This window comes from Humulus lupulus, chromosome 2 (genome assembly GCF_963169125.1).
Source record: "Humulus lupulus chromosome 2, drHumLupu1.1, whole genome shotgun sequence".
Classification (NCBI taxonomy): domain Eukaryota; kingdom Viridiplantae; phylum Streptophyta; class Magnoliopsida; order Rosales; family Cannabaceae; genus Humulus; species Humulus lupulus.
In genome coordinates this window covers 288,197,394-288,220,208 of record NC_084794.1, presented here as the reverse complement: position 1 = coordinate 288,220,208, position 22,815 = coordinate 288,197,394, and the positions used below count along the sequence as shown (strand labels likewise).

The 22,815-nt window shown below is 42.2% G+C and overlaps 1 protein-coding gene across 1 annotated transcript; it reads right to left on the bottom strand.

Moving 5' to 3' along the window:
• Positions 1-12,057: 12,057 nt before the first annotated feature.
• Positions 12,058-14,601, bottom strand: LOC133819686 (uncharacterized). Its single transcript, XM_062252989.1, has 4 exons — positions 14,413-14,601; positions 13,500-13,570; positions 13,122-13,257; positions 12,058-12,369 (listed from the first exon to the last, which is right to left on the bottom strand). The coding sequence occupies exons 1-4, from the start codon at positions 14,567-14,569 to the stop codon at positions 12,290-12,292; spliced, it is 444 nt and encodes a 147-aa protein (XP_062108973.1). The 5' UTR covers positions 14,570-14,601; the 3' UTR covers positions 12,058-12,289.
• Between the last annotated feature and the right edge of the window lie 8,214 nt (positions 14,602-22,815).

Genomic DNA, 22,815 nt, shown 5'->3' with positions numbered 1-22,815 from the left:
ATGGCCACGGCTACAATGAGGCTGACTCAGGCAAGGGCAATGCTGATGGGAAATAGAGGTAAAAGCAGGAGCCAAATACCTCAAGATGACCAACCAAATAGACAAGATGTTGGGGGGCAACCCAGGCAAAATAATGTCTTCAACCGGCTCGGAGGTAGCGAGCAACGGAGAAGAGAGGAAGATCTAAGAGACATACTCAATGATCGTCGGGAGAAGCATGGTGAGAATATCCCCCCAGCAACAGAGACCGTAGCTATTCCTACTGCGTTGCAAGCCCAGATAGACGCACTAAATCAGGCTGTGCAACAGCTGGTCGGAGGAAGGACCTCTTACATTGACCACGATAGAAGAAAAGGCACTCCATTTATCCAAAGAATAGCCAACGCAGAGACTCCCAGCAAGTTCAAGATGCCTACGCTCCCGAACTTTGATGGTTACGGGGATCCCGTCTCGCATGTGAATAAGTTTGAAATCCAGATGGACATTCAGAAAGTGTCCGAAGACGCTTGGTGCAGGATCTTTCCTGCAACACTTTCAGAAGCCGCGCAGGAATGGTTCTTTAAGTTCCCACCTGCAAGCATAGTTTCCTGGGAAATGTTCGTAAGGGAGTTCTACGGACAGTTCTACGCAGGTTGTGTCCACCCGACCGAAGCAAACCAACTGGTCGAGATCCGCCAGCAGGATGGGGAATCACTAAAGGATTACATCCAACGCTTTATGCGAGCGGCAGCCGGAGCAAAGACAGTCGGAGACGAAGGAAAAATGATGGCTATAACCGCGGGAGTGAGGCGCCGTTCGCCCCTGTGGAAAAGTCTTCGTAAGGACGGAGTTAAAACAACCCAAGAGTTCTTGGATCGAGCCGATCGTTACATAAAGCTCGAAGAAGCCATTGCTGACGATGGGAAACCCTCGAACAAGGGTAAAAAGGCCGCCGAACCTTCCAAAGCCGCCAATGGGTCCAAACCTAATGGCAACGACAAAGGCCATAAAAACGGCAACGGTAATGGCAAAAATGGTGGGAAACGGCCATATAACGAGCCCTCCACCTCCGACAATAAACGTGCCAAGGGTAATCGTTATGAACCTAGGTTCACTAACTACACTGCCCTCATCGAGTCTCGAGGAGAGGTTTACCAGGCCACGAGCTCTAGTGTGCCTTACAAGAAACCTGGGCCCATTCGAAAAGACATTTCGAAAAGAGACACCACCAAGTTCTGTCATTACCATAACGACTACGGACATTAATGAATGCAACCAGTTAAAAGACGAAATCGAGTTCCTTATAAGACAAGGACACTTGAGAAGGTACGTACGGGCCTCGGGAACTTCCCAACGAGAAGCTCCAGGTGGCAACGAGCAGACGTCTGCACGCCAGCGCTCGCCACCATTACAACCTGCCCCCGTAGCCGGAACGCTCTTAACCATCTGTGGAGGCCCGCACCTCGTGGGAAATAGCGGAAAGGCCAGAGAACGATATGCTCGAACTCTACGCCACGACCAGGACATCGAGATGATGACTGTGGAGGACCGCGCGCCGAAAAAGGCTCGCTCAGAGGAGTACGGGATAACCTTCTCTGAGGACGATGCCCAGCACGTACGGTTCCCACATTTCGATCCGCTGGTCGTGGATATCCAGATGGCCAATATGATGGTAAAAAGAGTACTGGTCGATACAGGAAGTTCAGTGAACATCCTGTATAAATCAACGCTGGAACGCATGAAATTGTCCGTAAAGGACTTGGAGCCCTGCAATCAAACCATATACGGCTTCTCTGGAGAAGGACTCGCACCAGCCGGAATGATCAAACTCCCAGTAACAACGGGTACAACGCCTGCCTCAAGGACACTACTCGCCACTTTTGTAGTGGTCGATTGTCCTTCAGCATATAACGCCGTTATTGGAAGACCCATACTGGTTGAGTTGAGGGCCATCATCTCCATGTGGCATCTAGCCATGAAGTTCCCAACAGACGCAGGGGTAGGATGCGTTTTGGGAAACCAAAGGGAAGCCAGGGAATGCTACAACGCCTCAATCACAAAGGCAAAAAGTGGAGCGTCGAGGAGCGCTACCCCAGAACGATTGCAGATGACAGAAGACAGTCAAACCCAATCAGGTGGTAAAGTCACCAAATAGGGTGTTGCCCAAAGTGAGGATATAGATTTGGATCCTCGCTTTGGGGATTTTGAAGAAAATATAGGACCCATCGAGGACCTGGAAGAGGTCCAACTCGATGAAAAAGACCCAACCAGAGTCGTAAGGGTTGGGAAGAATTTAGAACCTACCACAAAGCAGGCACTGGTAAGATTCTTGCAAGAGAACCAAGAAGTTTTCGCCTGGTCGCATAAAGACATGGTTGGGATAGACCCTGCAGTAATCAGCCATGTCCTGAACATAAACAATGCCTTTCCACCGGTGCAACAGAAAAGAAGGCTGCTCGATAAAGATAGATCAAAGGCCTTAAAAGAAGAAGTCGAAAAACTTAAAGAAAATGGGTTCATTAGGGTAGCGTTTTATCCGTCGTGGGTCTCAAATCCGGTGCTGGTCCCCAAGCCAAACGGCAAGTGGCGGACCTGTGTGGATTTTACAGACCTCAATAAAGCCTGCCCAAAAGACTGCTTCCCACTCCCGAGGATCGACCAGCTAATCGATGCAACTGCAGGACATGAGATCCTCTCGTTCATGGATGCGTATTCGGGTTACAACCAAATCAGCATGCACCCCCCTGACGAGGATCACACCAGCTTTCGGACCGATACGGGCTTGTATTGTTACAGAGTAATGCCCTTCGGACTGAAAAACGTAGGTGCGACTTACCAACGACTGGTCAACCACATGTTCAAAGAGCTAATTGGGATAAGCATGGAGGTATATGTGGATGACATGCTCGTAAAGTCCAAAAGGGCAGAAGGACATGTGAGGGATTTGCAGAAATGCTTTGACGTGCTGAACAAGTATCAGATGAAATTAAACCCCCTCAAATGTTCCTTTGGAGTCGGATCAGGGAAGTTTTTGGGGTTTATAGTAAATTCAAGAGGAATCGAAGCCAACCCCCACAAGATAAAAGCCCTGATCGACATGAAGTCGCCGAAGAAAATCAAGGATGTACAAAGCCTGACCGGAAGGATCGCTGCCCTGAGTAGATTCATCTCAAAATCAACTGACAAGTGCGTTCCATTCTTCAATCTACTCAGGGGAAATAAGAAGTTTGAATGGACGGAAGATTGCGAGCAAGCATTCCAGACCTTAAAGAATCATATGTCGCAACCTCCCATCCTATCAAAACCAATCGAAGGAGAGACTTTGTATATTTATCTGGCGATTACCGAAGTTGCTGCTAGTGCGGTACTAATACGGGAGGAAGAAGGCGTACAGAAAGCTGTTTATTACGTCAGCAAAAGGCTCATCGGTGCAGAATTGAAATATCCACCGATCGAAAGATTAGCATACTGCCTGATTCTAGCCTCCAGAAAATTGCGTCCATACTTCCAAGCCCATCCTATCACAGTTCTGACCGACCAGCCCCTTCGGCAAGTCCTCCAAAAACCTGAGGCGGCTGGACGACTGTTAAAATGGGCGGTCGAATTAGGACAGTTTGATGTAACTTATTCACCGCGAGCAGCAATAAAAGGGCAAGCCTTGGCCGATTTCATTGCGGAGTTCACCGAACTCCCCAACAGTGAGCTGCGCAAGCAACCTGACGCGCCCATGCCTCAAGACGAGACTCCTTCGTGGAAGCTATTCACGGATGGATCATCCAATGAATCCCACGCAGGAGCAGGAGTGATATTGATAACGCCCGAAGGGCATCGATTTCACTGCGCAATCAGGTTTGACTTCGCAGCGTCAAACAATGAAGCAGAATACGAAGCACTCCTCGCTGGGCTGAGAATGGCCAGGGATATGAGTATAAAAGCGCTCGATGTTTACAGCGACTCTCAGCTGGTCGTAAATCAGGTCCTGGGAGAATATCAAGCGCGAGGATTAAAAATGATGGCCTACCTTAACAAAACGAAAGATTTGCTAGCCCAGTTTACAAAGTTCACCCTTCAGCAGATTCCGCGAGACCAAAATTCGAATGCAGACGCCTTGGCCAAACTTGCAAGTGCTAAAGATGCTGACACCTTGAACATAGTCCCAGTAGAGAGATTAAGTAAACCAAGCATAGATGTGGTCGAAGACAACATGGAAATTCGTGCAGAAGATACATGGATGGCCCCTTACCTGGAGTATCTGAAAAATGGGACATTGCCAGCAGATAGAAACAAGGCCAGAACTCTGCAAAGGCGGGCTGCTAGATACATACTACTCGACGGTGTTATGTACCGAAGAGGATATTCAATGCCACTGCTCAGGTGCATTACATCAGAGAAAGCTAAGGAACTCATGAAAGAGGTGCATGAAGGCTTCTGCGGAGATCACGCTGGGGGGCAGAGCTTGGCGAAAAAAGTTCTTAGACAGGGCTATTTCTGGCCAACAATGAACGAGGATTCAATGGAGTACGTACGAAGGTGTGATAAATGTCAAAGGTTCTCCAAAATCCCACGAGCAGCACCAAATGAGCTAAAACAGATGCAGAGCCCGTGGCCTTTCGCAATATGGGGAATAGACTTGATTGGGTCACTGCCAACAGGAAAAGGAGGAGTAAAGTACGCAGTCGTGGCAGTCGATTACTTCACGAAATGGGTAGAAGCTGAACCACTCGCAACTATCACGACCAAGAAAGTTCTCGACTTTGTCATCAAGAACCTTGTATGCCGGTATGGTTTGCCCAGAAAGATAGTATCAGACAACGGGACCCAATTTGACAGCGATCTGTTCACCGATTTCTGCGAGAGGCACGGAGTTATTAAGAGTTTTTCTTCAGTCGCGCACCCCCAAGCGAATGGGCAAGTCGAAGCTGTAAACAAAACCCTCAAGGACACCCTGAAGAAAAGGCTTGAAGAAGCTAAGGGAGCGTGGCCGGAACAGCTACCTGAAGTCCTCTGGTCGTATAGAACATCTCATCGAACAGCGACGGGGCATACCCCATTTTCTCTAGCCTACGGATATGAGGCAATGTTACCTGTCGAGCTAGATCCCCCCTCACATCGGCGTTTGACTTACGACCAGGACGCGAACAGCCAGTTGATGATGGAGTCCTTAGACTCAACGTCGGAGATCTGGTGCTACGACGAGTTTTCTTAAATACCCGCGACCCCACTGCTGGCGTGCTCGGACCTAACTGGGAAGGACCTTACCAGATTGAAGAAGTCCTTCACCCAGGCACCTACAAACTTGCACGCTTAAACGGAGATCTCGTTCCGCGCTATTGGAATGGAGAACACCTGCGAAAGTATTATCAATAAACAGCCCTTCTTAAAGGATTGGCTTGTTTAGATTTTTCTATTAATTTTTACAAGTTTTGCAAAGAGGGTTAGCCACGATGTATGGCTAACTGCTCGTATATGGAAGATTCTGTTTCAGAATCACTCGTAAAGACATGTTAGTCCATTTTTAATACGAGATTATAAGGGACTGTGCTCAGCCAGTCATTCTTGCCAACCTGTTGTGAATTTACATTTGCAAGTATTTGTTCATTACGTGTGTTGTTTTGCTGTATCACAAGTATCATTTTTTCCGCACGAACAGGAATGTTCGAACAGGCCATAGTCAAGGCAAGTGACCAAGGACCTAAAGCTCCTCGATCACTTGGGGGGCATATAAGGCACATCGATAGCAAAGCATACTCTCAAGGTATGTAAACACATGAACAAAATGAGTGAAAGCATCCTACAGTACTTAGTGTATTTTTCAAAATTTGTGTTTGATAAATCATGGCAAAGTACTATGCTAAGTTCGGTCATACGGACAAATGTTATAATAAATAAAAATATTATAGCACCAAGAGTTAAGCTTTTACACCGCAAGCATTGCTGCTTGGATGTAACTGTTCAAATAAAAAAGATTTACTGCCCGTGCAGCAAAGTTTAAAAAGAAACTAGTGTCTTTACATCACGACCCGTGGGTCGCATATTCAAAAAGAAAGAAAAATAGTTAATAATAAATTAAGGAGCATGGGGGGCAGGAGGGTCCTGGGCAACAACCTGGTCAGTCATTTCCTCGATGGTTTCTTCTTCCAAACCAACGACGCTTGGGGTTGCAGGAGTCGCAGCTCTTGCCTCCTCTTCAGCCAGTTGAACAGCGCACCGGGCCAACTCCGCAGTTCTGACTTCCTCTGAAAGGTAACTAAAGTCAGCACCCTGATTGTGTTTCCAGAAGTTATAGAAACATCGGAGTGTCGTCCTTTTGTACTTTTCCAGATTCTTGGAGTTGTCAAGCTCCAGCTGCTGCACCTTGCCCTCGAGAGTGGCAATAGTCTCGTCCTTAGACTTGACTACCCCCTCCAGATGCTTGATTTCGCGGAGATGAGTTTTGTTGTACGGCCGGTACTCTTCCCTCAACTTAACCGCTGCATCTTTTGCAGCTTCGGCCGCGGACAGTTTGGTCACCGCTGCATCCCTCTCTTGGACCATCGCTTCCAACTCCGTAGCATGCCTGGCCTCAGCAGCCGAAAGTTCCTCGGCTGCCTTCACCTGATATTTCTCGATAGCTTTTGCCTCGACCTGCTCGACAAGAACCTGAGCTCGGGTACGAGCAGTAGTGGCAGAAAGCAAGGCCTGTGCACAAAGAAAAAGGAGTTAGGACTAATCACAAGGTTTAAAAACTACAAGACTTGAAGAATAAAGAAACACTTACGCTGGAGATCTCGTTCAGAGCCCTGTTCAGGATCTGGTCGACCGGTAACTCTTCAGCTTGGAGCATGGCAGTCCCAATTTGCTCGCCTTTGCCTATGCGGTCAAGACGATCCTTGGCAGATCTGATGGCACGGCTCACGAGCCTAGCCCCATGGGCCTCTTCACGAGAAAGATGCTCCCTAGCAGGCTCAGCTGGAGGATTGAGCCGAACAGGAGTATTTTGCTGTTCGGAAGGAGCAGGAGGAGGAGTAGGAATTCGCCCAGTTGGCGCAGGATTTTTCCCAGTTGGTGTGCCCTGAGGAGGGTCATCTGGTCGACTCTTTTTGGCCGAAGGGCCCCGACTGGATTCACCAGCCCTCTTTCTCGATCTCCGAGAGAGTTGGGGGACTTCTTCTTCTTCCTCGGCCTGGTACATGTCGAAGATGTTGGGAGTCGACATATCTGCATGAAGGTAAACGCAAGGGCTAATAAGGAAAGAGAAAGGTGAAAGTAAGTAATACAACAGAAAGAAGATAGCAAAGTAAATACCCGAGCTACAACTACTGGTCGTTACATTATCGACTCTATTAATCATAAACTCATTTTCGGGCATGAAGAAGTCTGGCCCTAAATTTGGAGCATATGTAAAGTTACCGTCCCCGTCAAACATATGACAGGGAATTGGCAAACCATTTAAAAGCGAAATAAAGTTACCATTGTCATCAGAGGACTCTCCCAAGTCAACAACAGGCTCTGTGGCCTTTTCTTTCCCCTTGCCTTGGGGAGCAGAAGGCCTTTTGGCAGAAGGGCTACCCGTGGGTTCCCTGATCGAAACTCCTGTTGGCCTCCTCTTGGGAGAAGGCACAGGAGGTTGCTGCTCGGGAACCCCCTCGGCAGTGGCTTCGTCCACCACGGACCCTCTATTTTCATGGCGAGGAGCCAGGAGGCCAGACGACCTCAAATTATTTTCAATGATCAGGGCCTTGACGCTTTTCGCTGCGTCAGACATCCTGGCCAGAGCATTGGACCTCAACACCATGTCTGGTGTTGGAGTCGGACGTAGCCAGGGGCCTGAAAAACAGGTCAAAATTGAGAAAAAAATGAAAGAATATATTCTGGGGAAAAGTATCGACCAGCGAAAGGTAAGCTCTTACCTCCTCTCGCGAAGGCCAAGTTGTTACTGGCTATGTTCGGAGTAAAGAAGTACTCCTTATTATAATGCCCCACATTCGAGACATGAGTAGTACCACTCAGGAACGACCGGCTGGTTTCCTGGTGACAAAAGTGAAAAAAGCCCATCCCGTTGTGCTGAGGATTGGACTTGAGGTCGAAGAGGTAGTTGACCTCATGAGGTGAAGGTTCTGGCCACTTGTTAAGTTTGTACAGGACATAGAGTGCAGCCAACATTCTATATCCGTTGGGGGTTATTTGGAAGGGGGCGACGCCGAAATAATTGGCCACCCCTACAAAGAAAGGATGAAGAGGGAGATAAGCCCCCGCTTCAATGTGGTACCGGGACCAGGCGCTGTGCGCTCCTCCTGTACGGTTAGCCCTCTGGTCCGCGGTAGGACGTGTAATGGTTACCCCCGTAAGGGGGAATTTTCTGAAGCAATTGGCGACCATCCGAGGGGTCATCGAACTGGCCGGGGGAGTGTACCACTCGACATCAGGCGGATTCCTATGACGAGGACGAGCCCTAGTTTGGATATTAGGGTCAGGAACAAAATTCTCTCGACCACTGGTCGAGGGAGCCCCCGCCTGCGAGCCAGGCTGGGCAGAAGAAGTAGGGTTACTCTCAGATTCGGGCCTTTTCTTGCCATGAGACTTTGAACGGGCCATTGGAGGAGAAGGATGTGGTCTGGAAGAGGCTCGTGAGAAAGTTATCTGGTGAATGCGATCGGTTGGTTGCTCTTCTCCCTCGAGCAGCTGGGCGAGAAGGTCGTCGTCGATGGGTCTCTCACCTCCCCACAAATCTGGCATTAAAATCTGCAAACAAAAGAATGGGGAGGTGAGGTCAGAAGAGTCTAGAAGGCTTTTAGAATAACGCTGGTCGAGTATAAAAGCTAAGCCTTTATACAACAGCATTCTAGCAAGAAACTAAGTCTTTCTGTGCAAACAGTTTAAAAAGCGGATCAAAGGGTGAAAGTGAAGGGTTTTCCTGAAAAGCTTTTTCGACTCCCCTTAGGGCAAGAAAAATTATTTTCAACTGGCTTAAAAATCAAATTGCTACTTCGATTTTACGTCCCAAAAAGCACTGATCTTGGGTTTTAAACCAACTCATAAGCCTGCTCTGCCTACAAAAATATTCTATCTATGGGCGCTTAAAAAACCAGAAGCCAAAAGACTCAAACAGTACACTATTAAAAAGCATGCACCACGAGAATTTAGAAGCATGAGGTTTCAAGAAACTTACCAGTGAAAATGGTCGTGAAGGTGGAAGTAAGAGCTTCGGGAGTCAAGAAGCCCACCGTTTGAGTCTAGAAAGCACAAGAAAACGTTCGCCGGAGAAGGTAAAGCTCTGGTTTTTAGGGTTTTCGGCAGAGTAGTGGCGTGCGTGAAAAGGAAAGAAATGGCTCTGGTGATCTTATATAAGTTTGTCTCTGATATTCAAAAGGCGTGATCATTAATTTTCCCTTTTCGAAGTATGGGGAAACGTGATGGCCGTCAAAAGTGTTTCTGGGGAACTGAAAAGCCATGATTAGACAGGAGTAATTTGCTTTTTTCAAGAACGCACGAAGGGTCCTGACACGTCAGGAGGGGTTACCGAAGAGTCATACGTTCAAAGTTTATTCACTGTTCATAGTAAATAAACTTTGGGGGGCAAATGCTATCAGGTAAATTAGCATTGGTGACGTAGCGAATAATTTCTTGATAAGTGGCTGACACCTGGAAGCATCTGCTAGAGTATCGACCAGGGGACACACCTGAAGCAAGAGAGGCCTATCTTTGCCGCGACCAGTCTGGTCGGTGGTTCCGCTAGCAGAACAACATTTGTGAGAAGATCTTTGTGAATCCCGAATTTATCTCATGCAATCTTCCGAATATCCCACTATTCAGGGGATAATATCTGCAACAATATTCTGTAATCCTCTATGAGCCTATAAATAGCAAGATATAGCTCAAGGGGAGGGGACTTTTCTTTTGAACTAAAAAACGATAGAGAGAGATAGAATTTCTCCCAAAAACACTTGTATTGCTTTAACTGAAGTGCTGAAACTCATTGAACCCAAGTTCTCTGATCACACTTCTGATTTCATATCAATATAATTCTAAGTGGACGTAGGTCATTACCAGATCCTAGGGCCGAACCACTATAAATTGCTGTGTTTTCTTTACTTTCGTCATTATATTATTTTCTTTATATTTGTTCATATCATTCATATTTTGACTCCGTGTCAGTTGGCCAAATCGTGGGTCAACAGTTAGTAAATTTTAAAATTAAAAAAATATAATATTTAATTGAAATTATTAAAATAAAAATTAAAAATTAGAGTAATAATATGTACACTTAAAATATACACTCAACCATTATATACATTCAAATGACATTATACATATTGACGTGACAGCAACCTAACCCATTATATTTATTAAAACTGATAGCCACTATATTTATTAAAACTGACACCTATTTAAAAATAAATAAAAAGTGACATTAAAACTCTCACCCACTATATTTATTAAAACTTATACTCACTTATTTTAAAAAATGACCTATTTTAAAAAATGACACTAAATGTTTAGGTACATATTTTTGTTCCACTTATTATTCACTCTTTAAAAACTCAGTCCATTATTCAACAAAATCAACCCAAAAGATAAATGTCATCAAACTAAGATAAGAATCTCCCATTGATATTATTCACCCAAATCCAAAACTTTAATAATTCACATTAATATTCAAAACAAAACCCAATCTAATGAAGAACAAAACAACAATGGCAGCAACCAACCTACCTCCAGCAAACTTAGTAAACCCAACTCATACTTTCAAGCAAACTGAAAACCCAAAAAAGAAAAGCCGAAAATACTAATGAGAATTCATCATCACCAGACCTGAAGCCCAGGTCCAAGCCTCGCATGGCGTCCTCGAGACCTCCGTGAGCCTAGATCCAAGCTCTGGATCACCTGACCCCAAGCCTCCCACCTCTAGTCGACAAGACCACGAAACCTGCATCTGAAATTTGTTCCTAGATCGTCGGCCCCTTCCATGGTCGTCGCCCGAAGCTCCATGGTCAAAGCAACCATTGTTGGCGACACCAGATCGTTGACCATGTCCATGTGTGAAAGGTGCTGACGACATCCTAGGGCAGTTGGTGAGGGAAGGGGAAGAAGTAGGAGAGAGAGAAATAATTTTAGTTAATTTTTTTTAAATGTTAAATTAATTAAAAATTTATTTTTATTTAGTTTCTATTTTATATATTTTAAAATTCAATAATACGAGGATGAAGCTAAATTCCTTGAGTACATGGTGTTCCACTATAATACCGCGCTAACCGATCTGTCAAAAAAATTTAGGGGAATTTTGGTCCCATTTGAAAAAAAAATTAATCAAAATCATGCTGAGGATATTATTATGATAAATTGTAATATTTTAAAAAATAAATGATCCTATTGATAATTTTTGTACAACATACCATCCAAATTAGTATAAACACTTTCATTTATATAAAGGAAAGATTAAAAGAAAACTACTTAATATATACTCTTGCTCGGAAGAATGTTTCATTCTTGGCAATGTAATATCTTTTTCATAGAAAATTATAACATAGTTTTCAAGATATTGAGATGAAAGTTTAAAGCCATTGCTAAACTTTTATTCTATATATATCCAACTTTTGAAAGGAAATTAGGAGAAATTATTGAAAAGAAAAAGCAAAGCCACCAACTTATCTAACTAATGTTGTTTAACAAGAGATAAGTAATAGCTAACCTAACCTACCGGCATCTCCAACTTTGCCTTTAAATTCGCTTTAACTTTATTTTGAAGTTAAAATCATTCTCCAACCACTCTTCAACTTTATCTTCAAAATAAAGAAATATATTTTTTACTTCACTAATAAATATGACACTATTTATTTAAAGTCAAACTAAATTATTATATAATGGTTATTTTATAAAAGAATTATTGTTTAAATATTTTTATTAATATTAATATATATTGATTATTGATGATTAAAAATAATATTCTTTTTTGAAGTAATAGATTGGAGATGAAATAGTAATTTAATGTAATAAAATTGGTAAAATGAAGCTAAAGTTGATTTAAAGAAAAATTTGGGTTGGAGATGGTCTACAAAGGGAAATAAAGATGAGAGAAGTAAAGTCTTAAGATTCTGTAACTAAACGAAAAAAGAAGAGCATTTTTAATTGTTTCATGGACTTGTTTCTCAAGTCAGTGCTGTGTTATATACATGTATACCAGAAGGAAAAAAGAACCCTTCAAAAAGAAAAAGAAAAAAAGAAGTTTCATACAATTTGGAGAATCAACATGATTAGTAGTAAGATATTCTTCTGTAAAGCTTAAGAGGATAATGTTCCATTTTTCTCTAGTTGATATATTCTTCTGTAAAGTTTAAGAGGATAATGTTCCATTTTTTTCCAGTTGACGAAGTCTTGCTCTTTCCATCTTCCGTTTACGCCACTCCTCCAAAGCTGACAAAACATTACACAATGTGAAATCAGTATACATAATCAATTTGAACGGATAAACAATAATTGAAAATATCTACCGTTTTCTTTACCATAAGAAAAGGTAAAAGATAATGACTAATGATATGTACACCAAAAATATGTCCTCAAACATTACACACAGTAATGTTGCAGTTTAATTTAACCGATCATATTTATTAAAACTGGGACTACTATTTTAAAAAGCGGTGACACGTGTAATATTTGAATGTATATTTTGGATGCACATATCATTACTCAATTACTCAAAGATAAAATCTCAACACACACAAGCAAACAACATGAGAATCCCATAAGACTTTTGAAACATATGATGATATATTGTTGAGATTTTACAAGAAAACTTTACAAGGAGAGGTTTGCTAGACAAGGATGAATGCACAATATTGTACTCAAATCAAACTTTATGATAAATATCCTAATTTACAAGTTCAAATATGATGTAAGAGTTATTGACTTTAGATCAGCACCAAATAAATTGAACCAAGCCTAGTGCAAAAATTTAGCAGTACTGCTATCAAATACTTAATAATATATCTGAAAGAAGAAAAAATCTCACCTAACAATTTTAACATGATGTCCTCATCCCATGAAGTAAAGATCATAGAGTACATATCAATAATCTTAGGACTGATATTGATGGTGGCCTTGATTATTTATTAATTCATTCTTTCGAATTCGGGGGAATATTGTTATGCAAAGAAACTGATGCTAACCTTTCAAGCTATTTGCATCATTAATGGAACGAAAATCCTTCAATCTTTTAGAAAGATCAGCTGCTGCAGTTTGCTTTGCTTCCTTCTGTTCGACAGATTCTGGTTCGGCATATGCTTCTTGCTGAATTTCTTTTACCTAAAAAAGCAAGAACAATTCGCATCAATGCAGAAGACATTATGTCATTGAATTCCCACAAAGAGAATTATTTCATGATAATTGAAACTAAACATAAATATATATATTTATATTAATATTTTCCCACCTATTGGCATACCACTAGAACTATTAAAGAAAAGAGTCTAGGCATACAGTTGGCAACTAGCAAAATGCAAACAAAATTTTAACAAGGAAAAATAAACTATAAGCTGATGCCATACTCTTTTAATCAGTTCCAAGGGTTGCATAGCAAGACGAATTTCTTCGCATTCCCTGATGTATCTGAGTTGAGCTGCAGTTGGAAACTTGCGTTAGAACCTAGTTTAATCAGTAAACCAAGTTCTCAATGGCGACATACATAAGCAATGATCATAGAATTTACAACTAAAATTGAGAATACATCATAATTTTCAAATTCAGCATGTCACAAACAGTGAGTTATGAAATGCCATATCATGGTTGGAATTAGATATTTACTCCTGTTATAATGGAGGCATCCTTGTTCTTCCAAAGAGTGAACTTAAAATGCTGAACGCGTCAAGTCATTCAAATGACATGATGTTCATTTAGTGGCTTTTTTCCAGTAATAAATTCATAATCATCATCTTACATTACTTTATTTGTTTTAGAGCAATGAAACTCCATGACTAGCCTTCAGACACTCGAACATTATTCTATTTCAAAATATACAACAAACAAATCAAAATTTTGACACATTTGATGGATGAAACCATAACCAAAACTCCATGAATTGGATTTACAGGATAGAAAGAAATGTTTCCTTCATAACTTAAATTCTAGCTTTTGTTAAATCCCAACATTCATTTCTAGACTAGGACCAAGTTTTACTCAATTACAGACACTTAATAAGCGACGGGTAAGAAAATTTCAGAATCCAACAAAAAGCACCCAAATTTCCAATTCATCCAAACAAAAAGAAAATGTCAAGAACTAAAATCAGCACGAATGAACAAAACAAAACCCACAACTTTAATCAATCACGGTTCACAAATTCAACCAAAGATATGAAAATCCGATTGTGGGTTAGCAAGATTAGCAAATATCTAGAGTACCCAAGTACCAAAGATGGTTTCTTTTCAGAAATCTTTGCGGCACATAGAGAAAGATAGATACCTGAATTAAGTTGAGAGGTGGAAATTTTGGAACGGGAAGAAGCAGAAGAGAGAAAGCCCTGAAGCAAGAAAAGGGCAGTGACCACATTGATGAAGCACAAAAAAATGGTGGCGATCCTGAACGACAACCTTGGCTTCCATGGTTGCTGACCCTCCATTCTTCTCTTCTTTCTTCTTTTCTCACTAAACCCACCAAAATCCTCTCATTATTTATTGCAGAAAGTAGAAACTAGACTTCCTAATTTCCTATTATGCCCCTAATATGAACAAAGGATAGAAGGTTAGGATTGTAAAAAACAATTCGCTCGTTTTTTTGGATAAAAAAAATCCGGTGTGGCAAATTTTGTCCCAAAAGAAAAATGTAGTGGGGTAAATACCAAAAACTGCATATTTATTTTGGGAAATTTGACTTTTTATGCTTAATAGTGTGGTGTAATACAAAATAATGCTAGACATTTTTAACATTACAAAATAATGCCAAAAGTATTGCTAGTACCCAAAATGCCCCTGTCACAATTCCCCCCAATCCCCATTTTGATTCTCCTTCTCTCTCTCAAACTATCTGTTCAAGCTCTCCCCCGACCGTTCAACTAACCAGACCCATACCATCGAGTCCCCGTCGCAACCCCCGTCGAAGTCGCGCTGCCCCCCGTCGTAGCCCCCGTCTCTCGTCGAAACCCCGCGCTGCTGCCCATCGTCTCGCCTTTCACCTCTCGCCGTCCATCCGTCATCCAAAACCCACGGCCTCTCGCCTCTCGCCGTCCGTCCGTCATTTTGGGTATCCACGGTTCGAGTTTCTCCATACCCAAAACAAAGGTAAGCTTATTACATTGAATTTGTGTTTGTAGTGATATATTTTAGGATTGTTTGTGTGTATGGATTAGTGTGGGATTGTTTGTGTGTGTTGTAGACTTGTGTTTGAATCTGGTTTGTTTTGGGTATGGATTAGTGTGGGTATGTTGAGAGTGAAGTCTGGGATTTTTGTGGGTCTGGTAAGGTTGCTCGATGGTGGTTCGACGGGGGTTCGACAGTGGTTCGATGCATGCTCGATAAGGGTTCGATAGGTTAAGCCGTTAAGGGTTCCAAGTTTAGGTTCGATGCTCGATGAGGACTCGATGCATGCTCGATGGGGGGTTCGATGCATGCTCGATGGGGGTTCGATGCATGCTCGATGGGGGTTTGATATGGGTTCGATAGGGGTTTCGATAAGCTGATTAATTGCTTTCCTATCATTTTTGCAGCATATTGATGCGGCCAAGCATATGCTACGTAGGCGTCGACAGTTCTATCCTGGGGCGTATCGGCAAGATGCTGTTGTGATGAATATTATGTTCTCACAAGTGATGCCGGCCCGTTATGATGCATATCAGAATGCCAAGGAAGCGGATAAGAAAATGTTTTTGTGGGATTCAGATGTGATATCAATGATTACGGGAATTGACAATCAATTTCTGGCATCGTGAAAGGGAGTAGACACTGTATATTGGTGCCAGAACTACCTTCAAGCGCATTGTTTTGCAGTTAAAGCCTCCATTTCTACTTGGATTCTGAATGTTTATGATTCGGACGTGATTGTGATAAGTGATAAACAGCTGCAATCGTTTATGAAGTTATGGTCTACTTTGTTCCCATCGTTGTTATTGCAGTCACAACTTTTCAAGGATGACCCTCGATTGACGATTCCACCTGGAGCTAAAAGATGCAAAGAGTTCAATGTGCACCGCATGCCAATTGATTCAGTACCCCAAACCAAAGTCAGGTAATCAAAAGTCTAGTTTTTATTCAAGTTTTTTAAATTAAATTCTATGTTGATTTTGTTACTAATGCAATTTATGTTTTGGTTACAGTGGAGATTGTGGTGTGTACGCCATCAAGCACATCGAACACTTATTGGGTAGGCTACCACTTGACACGATTTGCGATGACAACATGGAGTTGTTCAGAAACAAATGGACAGTTGACTTATGGTATCAGAATGTTAGACATTGAACATTCTCTTGTTATATTTATTTGCTTAAAATCTAGATTATTAAGAAATTTTTTTGAGTTGAGCATCTTTTTATTAACGACAATTAACAACCAAAATTCATTAACGACAATAAAAAAAGAAAACGAAAAATAACCTTCAACTTCAAGTTTAAATAAAATACAACAAAAAATAAACTCAAAGCCGAGCTTTGCATGAGGACTTGTTGTGGCCACGACCATCACATCTACTGCACTTATGCATTGTAACTGGTTTTTCCCTGCCAGATGGCCAACAGTTTGTCCTTGGTCTTCCTAGCTTTGGCTTTTTTGGGCGACCAACTTGTTGTTTCTCTATGGGTACACCAACTACCATATTCTTAATGTCCTCTGGAAGTATCCAGTCATCCTCGTTCCCAGTTGGGTAAATGGTTTCTTTGTACGAATTCCTCCATGACTCAATGGTGTAAAACGGTGAACACAAAGAGTAAAGGTTCACTCCACGCTCTATAACTGCTGCAGCTGCATGGGGACAAGGTGTGCCTATGAGCTGGAATACCCCACATGAGCATGATTTCGTCATCAAATTCACCTCAGCATTGCTGTCTGCACCAGTTACATGAAACTCGAATTGACCAAGGGCATAGACATTCATGAACCTTCCTTTGTCAGCATTGTTCGATACATCTGCCTCCATTAGGGTGGATAATTTGGTGGTAGTCTTCTCTGTCACACTACGTCGTTCAGAAAACCAAGACTGTAGTGTGAACCGAATGAATTCTAAAAAAATTGAACTGGAAAGGTCCTTGCATCCTTGGTCTTGTTGTTGAAGCTTTCAGCGTAGTTGCTTGTCATTATATTGTATCGTTTTCCAGGAAAGAAAGGACGAGACCACTTATCGAAACCAATTCCCTCCAAATAGGCAGCTATAGGAGGATCCATTCGCTTAATATTTTCAAAATGCTTTAGAAATTCGATCTTCTTCCATGCATAGGCTGCTGCCTACATCTCACTGTGACAGTGATTAGTCTTGAACTTGGCTTTCACATTCATACTGATGTAATGGTAGCATGCGCCGTGGTAGGCATCAGCAAAGACAACCTCTAGAGCATGAATAATACTCGCATGTCTATCTAACACGAAAGCCAAGTCATCAACGTCCCCAATGGCTTCCTTCAACTTCGTCATGAAATATTTCCACGAGTTGTGATTCTCACTATCCACCAACCCAAACGCAATTGGATATAAATGACTATTCACATCCAAAGCAACGACACATAGCATGTGGCCACCGTACTTATTCTTCAAGAACGTGCCATCCACACATATCACAAGACGACAAAATCTGAATCCTCTCCTACAAACTCCAAGGGCGAAGAAGCAATATAGGAAACGACCATCTTCAGTGACAAAATCAGTAATTGTACCTGTATTCTTTTGCTGCAACATGTGCAAGTAGGATGGAAACTTGCAATACGAATCCTCATATGCCCCCCTAACATACCTAAGTGCCTTCTCTCTACATCTCCATGCCTTTTCATAACTCATATCAATACCAAAAATTTCTTCATATCCTCCTTTATGTTGTTTGCCATGTAACTGGTCCCATCAACTGTGTATTTGTTCTTTATGAAGTGTCCAATGACCCACAGTGCAGCTTGACGATGACCTTTTTATCGCACTTCTAGTGAGCATGTGTGTGCGCTCTTGTATACCGTGATCTCAAACATGGGGGACATTGGTTGTTTTTTCCCTCTCAGTCTCCAACAACAGTCAGGATCTTTGCATGTGATATACCACACGTCAGTACCAGACTTTTTCACCATATACTCAAAGTTATTCTTCATTGCAAATAGAGCAGCTTTGGTTTTTAAATCAATCTTGTCCTCAAAAGTCTTCCCAACATATATTTCTCCCATTGGTCCACCAGATGATGAGGAATGGGTTTTAGCAGATGCCTCAATATCTTCTTTTGTAAACATTGCGGCACTCCATCTGGTGTGATATTCTCTTGATACAATTGTCTCCCTCCACCCAGTGTTATCTTCTGTCCTAGCAGGTTGATTACTGCTTCGAGCAGGTGCTCGGCATCCTTGAGTTGGGAGGTGTGCCTGTGCAAGAGGCAGTCATGACTCTTCTTCTACTTGTTGGGCTTGGGAAATGTCTAACTCCTCATTTGAAACATCTGCACTATAATACGAGTCATCCTCGGAACCATCATCATTATCTTCAAAGCAATTACCAACTGGATCATCATTCACATAGTGATCGTACTCATATGCCTCAAGCACACCTGTGGGACCTCCTTGTGGTATATCAAGCTGAATAGTAGCCATCGGATCAGTAACTGGAACAAAAGTACCCACCTCGCTAAGATGCTTGTAACTGCTACCTACAGGAGATGGATCGACACTGGTCGTGTCTTTTTTGTTCACACTAGGAGAAGGATCTGATATGACATTCTTCTTAACTGGAGTCACACATAAGACTACCTGTTCTTTCAAGCTTATTCCTAAGAATACACGAACTTGACGATCATTCTTCAATTGAACCGGTGCAAATGGTTGCTCGCCGCATACGTATGGCACCTCGAGTTTCAATTCATACACCTCTCTATCCACCTGAAATGTCTCGTGCAATATGTCAAGTAGTTGCAAGTAAGTGACATCATTCTCTACTGGTATCACTTCACCTTCAACATCCTTAAAATACCATTTCCTACCATGCATTTCCCAAACACCGTTGTAAGAAACAAATACGTAAACAGTAGAACCTGAAATAAAAAAACACAAATACAGTTAGCTGAAAAACAGATGGTAGGAAATGGTATTTTAACGATGTTGAAAAACATGACCATTGAGCCTGCATCGAGCCTTCATCGAGCATGCACGAAATAGTGAGAATGCACATTACTGTAATGCCCCGGATTCCCTATTATGGTTAATGGCTGGATTAGTAGGTCGGGAGGGCCATAACTGTTTAATTATGCCATTAAATGTGTTTATGCGTGTTTATGAGAATTATATTATCATATGATGTTAAACGCATGTTTGTGAGTCCACATTTGTTTACAGGGGTATTATGGTAATTTGGCCCGTTGAGGGTATAATTGAATATTTGTTGTGTGATAATGACATATTGTGAGACCACATTATAATGTGGATTGGTTCGAGTATTCCGACATGAGACGATCGTTAAACGTGATTATTGGTTTGGTCATAACAAGTTTGAGCTCGGGGCTCGGGATGAGTCTCGGGGTGATATTAAAGGCTATCGCGTTACCGGGGATTTTAGGGTAACAGGTTATGAAATATTGGTGTTTGAGGATATTGAGATTAGCGGGAATTGGGAAGCGTTAATTAAAATTAACGGGTTAAGCTAGAAGTACCAATTTTACCCCTAGAGTAGTTTGAAAGGCTTTAGATGTCACAAGGGCATTTTGGTCTTTTTAGGGGAGGATATATATAATGTTAAGTGGCTTGGAAGGCTGTAGAGAAAGCAGGGCAAAAACAGAGGCATTATCTTCTCCCTTCCCGTACAACCTCTTTCATTGTCTTCTTTGGTGTTTGAGCTCTAGTTGTGGATTCAACCAAGAGGAACTTCAAGGCTGAGTTAGTAGACTAAGTTCTGCTTGTGTGGGAGGTTCAAAACAGGTTCTAAGGTAAGCTTTGATCTTTGAACTCAAGCTATGCTCTGTTTTCGTTTGGGATTTTAGTTCATGGTTTTTGATGTGGGAAGTGAGGATTAAAGGGAGTTCTTGGTGTTAGATGATTAGGTTTTGGTGAGGAGGTGTTATAGGTAAGGTTTGGGGGTTCAATTACATGTTTGGAGAAGGTTTTAAGATGATTCAAGGGACTGGTTTGAAGGGAAAAACGCAGGGTTAAATTCTGGTTCGTGTGTGGCCGACTTGCTGATCTGGGCTGGGCGCCGCGGCGCAGCAGGGGTGCGCCGCGGCCCTTGGCGTTTGGCAGGCAGGGAGCCTCTCTGTCTGGAGGCGCGGCGCGGCGCAAAAGCAGGGAGGGCCACGGCCCTTAGAGCCAATTTTTCTAAAATAAGGTTTTTAGCTTGGGGATTCAAACCATAGGCCTCGGGGTTGGACCTTGTACCCGGTTGGGTAGTATTTGATGTCTCGGGGGCTGGGATTTGGTTTGGGAACCCTTGGTTATCGTTTTTATTGATGAATCCTATATTTTGGTTATGACCAGGTGACCGTCGAGGAATTTAAAGGTTGATCGTTCTCAGGGGTCGTTCATATTATAATACTCACTCGAACCAGAGGTAAGAAAACAGTGTATGAATACAGTTGCACCCTGTATAGGTATGTGACATGTGTGGTTTGATACTTGAGGCATGTTGGTTGATATATGTGGACATGGATTGCATATTAAATGCTATTAAACGTTGATTATCTGCTTAAGACACTGACTAGTCAGGGACCGACTCTAAAGTCGAGAATTCTGCATTGAATGGCTCTATAGCATTAATGCCTGACCGACCCTAGGGTCGAGAAACTTATAAGCGCTTGCCTGGTCTACGACCAGATGATTATAGCCAAGGTATATGACCCCGGTGACTGTCTGTCACAAGGCTAAGGGACGTTGTCCATAGTTTCGACTCTAGAGTCGTGAGGAAGGTTATGTTGGTGACCAATCACCATGCACCTGTCCTGATCAAGCTTATGAAAGAAATCACCTATTAGTTAAGCCCTGGTGACCCCATCGTCACATGGCTAGAGAGAGCGATGCTCATTATTGTGACTTTTGGCTATTGTCACCTACTTGTTGGACTGATAGTCCTGAGGGAATAACTATGATTATTGTTGATATTATATCATGCTATATTGTGTTTTCTTGCTGGGCCTCGGCTCATGGGTGCTTTGTGGTGCAGGTAAAGGAAAGGAAAAGCTTAGCCAGCCTTGAGAGGAGAGCTTGGGCGATGTAATGTACATACAGGGCCGCTTGACCGCCACGGTCAAGGAGTTCTCAGAGGGACTAGGGGTTTACCCTATTTTTGCCGCTTAGGCCGGCGGAGTTTGTATATCTGGAACTGTAGCAACTCTTTTGCAACTTGAACTACTTGTAAACATTTTAAAAGGCTCATGAGCAGTTTATTTACTTAATGAAAAATACCCTTTCCTTTTTACTGGTTTTACACCTTAACCTGATAATAACACTTAGATCACGTTTTTAACCAAAGGACTCGGGTAGCGGGTCAAATTTCCGGTTCACCGTTCTCCGTAACTGTTCTGGGGTAGCCAGGGCGTTACAATTACCATCGAGTAAGTATCGAGTAACCATCGAGCACAACATGCAACGTAAAAAATGATGTGCCATCAAGCTTGCATCGAGCAGGCATCAAACATCCATCGAGCATGAATGAAATAGTGATAATGCACATTACCCATCGAATAGGTATCGAGCAACCATCAAGTACAACATGCAACGTAAAAAATGATGTGCCATCGAGCTTGCATCGAGCAGGCATCGAGCATCTATCGAGCATGCATGAAATAGTGAGAATGCACATTACCATCGAGTACCCATCGAGCAGGTATCGAGTACCCATCGAGTAGAACATGCAACCCTAAAATTGATGTGCCATCGAGCCTACATCGAGCAGGCATCGAGCATCCATCGAGCATGCATGAAATAGTGAGAATGCACATTACCATCGAGTAGGCATCGAGTACCCATTGAGCAGAACATGCAACCCTAAAATTGATGTGCCATCGAGCCTGCATCGAGCAAGCATCGAGCACCCATTGAGCACAACACAAACCCAGAAAATTCCCAGAAAACGCAGATCGACAAAAACCCAAAAAAATGTACAAATATTGCTCAGATCTATTCGAAATGCTCAAAAAGTTTAAAGGAAACATCACTAATCCAAGTATTTAAGAAAAAATTGCTTACCCATTAAATTTTTCTTCAAGATTTCTCAACCCTTACTTTGGTCTTGATCCCCCTCTACAAATGGCTTTCTTAGTGGCGGTCCCTTGCTCGATGGGGTTCTACCGTGGTGCTCTTAGTGGTGGTGTGAGGTGAGGTGAGGTGAGTGAGAGTGAGGAAGAAACAAGAAGAAGGAAGAGAGGAGGAGGGAAGAGAGGAGATAGTTGTTTTTAGGGGTATTTTGGGTATCCAAAAATGAATTGGCATTATTTTGTAATGTTAAAAATGTCTAGCATTATTTTATATTACACCACACTATTAAGCATAAAAAGTCAAATTTCCCTTTATTTTTGCATTGAAGGTGTTTATATACTAAAACTATCCGACAAAAAAACATACTAAAATTAATTTATAACTAACAAAACCAACTCCACTTCAAATTTTATTTTATACAAAAATAAATTATTAAATAAAAATTCTATTTAGATTTTTTTAGTTAGATGATATGGTGATTACCTTGAGGATGACCTTATAATATTAATAATATTATT

Bases quoted from the DNA above. Each gene is read 5' to 3' on its own strand.
- LOC133819686 (XM_062252989.1), bottom strand. From the start codon at position 14,569: ATGGAGGGTCAGCAACCATGGAAGCCAAGGTTGTCGTTCAGGATCGCC. The intron at 13,571-14,412 runs GTATCTATCTTT...TTCCAACTGCAG, and splicing joins CACCTCTCAACTTAATTCAG to CTCAACTCAGATACATCAGG. The intron at 12,370-13,121 runs GTTAGCATCAGT...ATGTTTTGTCAG, and splicing joins TGATGCAAATAGCTTGAAAG to CTTTGGAGGAGTGGCGTAAA.